General features: G+C 30.7%; 1 protein-coding gene across 1 annotated transcript; it reads right to left on the bottom strand.

Annotated features, from left to right (window-relative positions):
* Positions 1 to 307: 307 nt before the first annotated feature.
* LOC143043015 (protein toll-like) lies at positions 308 to 2,452 on the bottom strand. The gene has a single exon (XM_076215512.1). The coding sequence runs from the start codon at positions 2,423 to 2,425 to the stop codon at positions 308 to 310; it is 2,118 nt and encodes a 705-aa protein (XP_076071627.1). The 5' UTR covers positions 2,426 to 2,452.
* Between the last annotated feature and the right edge of the window lie 1,839 nt (positions 2,453 to 4,291).

Raw genomic sequence — 4,291 nt, 5'->3', positions numbered from 1 at the left:
ATAAAAGTATCAAAAGTTTTTAAAAAATTGAACCAGACATATTATCAGAGAAAATGGTGGAATATATAACAGTGTGACAATAGCATTAATTTTGAACGTTTAGAACTGTTCATTTAGATGCTTCATAGTTTATCAACAATATAGTGTAATTAAAACGATCAGAATATTTTACAGAGTCATCTCCCTGTAGTGTTATCTACCATCTTAATATATACATAATTATTGCTTAGGATTTCAATACCTTTGCGAACAAAACATGAAACATTGATACGAAATTTTAGTTGCATCAACCAGACTATATGAAAAATCAAGTTAAAAGCTGTAGCTTCTCCGTTCTCCGTAACTTTAATTCTATATCATTCATCAGTTTGTTGTTAAAGTTACAAAAATCAAACGTAAATCCCAGTCTTACAAAAGCTTTTAATTTCCTATCTTGAATATTTACACTATCCGAAATATCATAATTAATAACAACAATATTGCGATATATGTTTGTCTTGTAGTGAGCCCAAATCTTGTTCCATTCAATCATTTGAAATTGTGATTTTAGATAATCGTCACTCAAAATCACTAAATATGAAATTGAGTTAGCTATTTCGGTCGAAATTTGATCGACGTGCACACCTCCTACATCAAAATCTCTTGGAGGTAAACAAATTTTGTAGCCATTTTTTTCCAGATTGGATACAACTGTCTTTATCCATTTCATTATATTGCTATTCTCTGCATTGAACGAAATGTATACGTCAAATCGGATCGGCTCCACACTGTCGTTATTATTGAATCGGTTGAGGTACAGTCTTTTGAAATTTCTTAAAAGGAGACACAGTTCGTATTTCATTTTCAAGCATAGCAGCAATGATACAAATATAGATATCACGACGCTAAAAAGTACATATTTAACAGTTGAATTCGGTTTTACAAAGGCACAAATCTCAGAAATTGAACTCGCTTGAATATTTCTACCTCGTATATGACAGTTAATGGAGTTATAAACTCCATGTCTTCTGAGTTGATTTTCTAGCCATGATTCAATCCATTTCATTTCACAGGAACACTTTATTGATATACGTCCAAAAGATATTTTGTGGTCATTAGTCATCAACAGTACATTCTTATGAATCTGTAATATTTTATTGTGCTGAAGATTAATATTCCGTAGTTTCACGATTCCATAAATAAAGGGATCTACACTTGTTATTCTATTATTAGACAAATTGATTGAAAATGTTCTATTCAAATAAGTATGGTATTCAAAAACGGATATAAAGTTATGACTAAAATCAATATCTAAATCATCTTGTTGCGGACAAACACTCGGCATTTTACGTTTTCTTGTCGAGGAACAATTAACCACAACCCTAGATCTCGATGGTTGTTCGTAACAGTTACATTCAGGAGGGCATCTATGTTGCATCGAAATATCACATGTTAAAAGGTCTTCATTGATATCAATAAGCCTCTTCTCTCGAAGTAGGGGCGGGTCTTTGCAAATAAAAATACGCGGTCCTTCAAAATGTTTGGCGGCAAGTTGAAAAGTTTTAATGAAACTCCCAAACTTACAATCACATTTTATTGGATTTTTAAATATATTGATCGGATATTTAAAAACACCACTTAACAAAATATCAATGGGTATTCCCAATTTTGGTAGATTCGGAAATTCAGATATTAGATTGTGTCCTAAATTAATGGTTCCACCACCATTTGAAAAATTGAATTTATTAGATAATTCATTTGTAAACTTCGATATTCTATTGCCAATCAAATCTATACGGTCAAACCAATAATCGATTAATAAGTTTGTTACATCAATACTTTCCATAAGATTTCTGTTTAGGTTAATCTTCATGAGGGAACCTGGACGATAGTTAAACGTATTTGGCTCTATATACTGTATCTTGTTATAAGATAAGTTCAAAACTCTCAAATATTTCAACACCCTGAATGTTGTATTTTTCAAGCTTGAAACTCGATTAAAAGAAAGATTTAATGTGTCAAGAATGTGTAAACAGTCAATGTTAGCGATGTTTTCAATCTGATTTGCAGAAAAATTAATTTCAACTATTTTTTTACTTTTACATAAAATATCTGGAATTTCTTTTAAGTCTCCCTGTTGGTACACAACTTTAAAGTACAAGTTAACGGCAGATGTGTCAATTCCTTCAAAAAACCAATATTCTCTTGTTGTTTTCAAGTGTAGAACGTCAAGTAAATTAGACTTCGAAATATTCCAGAATGGTTGAGCATCTTTTACGCAACATGTGACAACATTATTCCCTGCAAAATTACGCCGAAATGTTATGGTGTGATTACATGCATCTGGACACATAAGAAAGTTACTAACAACAGTATGTGGTCTCCAGTGAAAATATCCAGGATATGATTCCTGGTTAATCTTACTCAAATGTGATGATGAAAACATTTGAACACCAAAAACTAAAAGGAATAATTCCACCTGAAATATAAAATATGGACTTTTCTATCTTAGAATATCATAAAACGTTAAATAGACTATTGAAAAAAGGTGTTGCTGGCAAGTAAAACGTTTACGAAAGGCTATCAAAAATGGCAAAAATGATGGGAAAATCGAACGGACCTGTAACTTTTACAATGGATATACTAGTATGTAATTTTCATATTCGTAACATCTTGATTATTTATAAATTAGGGTGTCATCTAAATATTTTCAGGTATAAATTAAAGGGGAAAATTGCGATTTTCAACTAATCATCTAAAGATGTTAATTATAATATAAAAACACATACAAACAGTTAAAATATATATTCCCCTTAATCATGTTAATAACGAAGCAATTCGAATATTTGTAAATTTTTCGGTTGGCATACGTCATCGGTTCGTGATGCTTTTGACCGATTTTTAATGCTGGGTAAGAAATGAAAATCAATCATAGTCTTAATGTCGAATTTTCTCGTAAGTAAAAGCTTACTGATGACCGTTCCTCGTAGCTTATAGCCACAAAAAAAAATTGAAAGAAATTGAACACACATGTAACGTTTTGCATGGATTTAATAAATATTCCGATGGTTTGGGTATTTTTCATTTAATTTTATATATTAATAATTACGATTTTGTTCGGAAATGTTCATTGAAGACAAGTCATTTACTGATTTTAAACTGAACATTTTTCCCCGTTTTTATTAACCTAAATAATTGCGACCTTCATTTCAACGCAAAGTTTGTGTGAAGAGAACATTTGTAGAAAGTGTCTGTTATTTCAGAAAGGTAAAAGGTATTGCAAGTGGGAATAGATTTATATTGACTTTTTTTTTTTAAGTTTTTTAAAATGTGTTAGTTTCCACATCTCATTCATACAGCCGGTATAGTAGGTAGTTTAACAGTAGCTCCGACACCCATTTTAGGTGTAATGATTGATATTGATGAAAATCTAAGTAATTGTAACGAAATATTTTGGAAATTGTCCTTCCTGAATTGAATATATTAATATCTTTTTTGTATTACAAGTCGAATTTAATAATACTTACCTACTAAAAACCCTGAACGCATGCATTATTTAACTTATGAAATAGTACATAGACTTACCAATATCATGATGGTACTAAAATCAACCATTCTTCTCTATCACAACAAAACAATTGAATAAAAATGTGTGTCTACAAACAAAGATTTATACTTTCTATTTGTATTATTTAAGTGGCTTCGTGCCAACCTTTCGACATCTTAAACATTAACATTTTTTAGATTGTTATCAGATCATGCAAATATACTCTGCAATTGTGGTAACGATATTGTTCTGTTTATTTTTAGATACTCCTCAAATTGACAGAGAGCGAGCTTAAATGTTTCCCCAATAAGGAAAGATTTTGAAATTGCTTGACAGTATATTTTCAACATATATCTGACATATTTTTATTTTGATAAAATGAAAGGCAATTAAGAATGACTTTCAATATTTATTATCACGTTTTCTTAAATAGATTTAACATAAAGAGATGCAACAGTAGTTTACCGATCTTCTTCTGCATAAATAGAACATCAACAAAGATAAAACAAACGAGAATCACCTGTAGCCATAACTGATGGTTCCACATGGCAATAATACTCTGATATATATACTGCGATAATTCCTTTGTCTATTTATGTAATTTATGTATTTTGTAGTATTATAAGCAACATGACGGATGCCACATGTGGAACAGGATCTGCTTACCCTTCCGGAACACCTGCGATATCACCCCAAGTTTAAGGTGGGGTTCGTGTTTCTTAGTCTTTAGTTTTCTATATTTTGTATTCTGTACTATTATTTGTC

Source organism: Mytilus galloprovincialis, chromosome 8 (assembly GCF_965363235.1).
Source record: "Mytilus galloprovincialis chromosome 8, xbMytGall1.hap1.1, whole genome shotgun sequence".
Classification (NCBI taxonomy): domain Eukaryota; kingdom Metazoa; phylum Mollusca; class Bivalvia; order Mytilida; family Mytilidae; genus Mytilus; species Mytilus galloprovincialis.
Note: the sequence above shows the minus strand (reverse complement) of the source record. Positions and strands in the feature narration are given on the sequence as shown.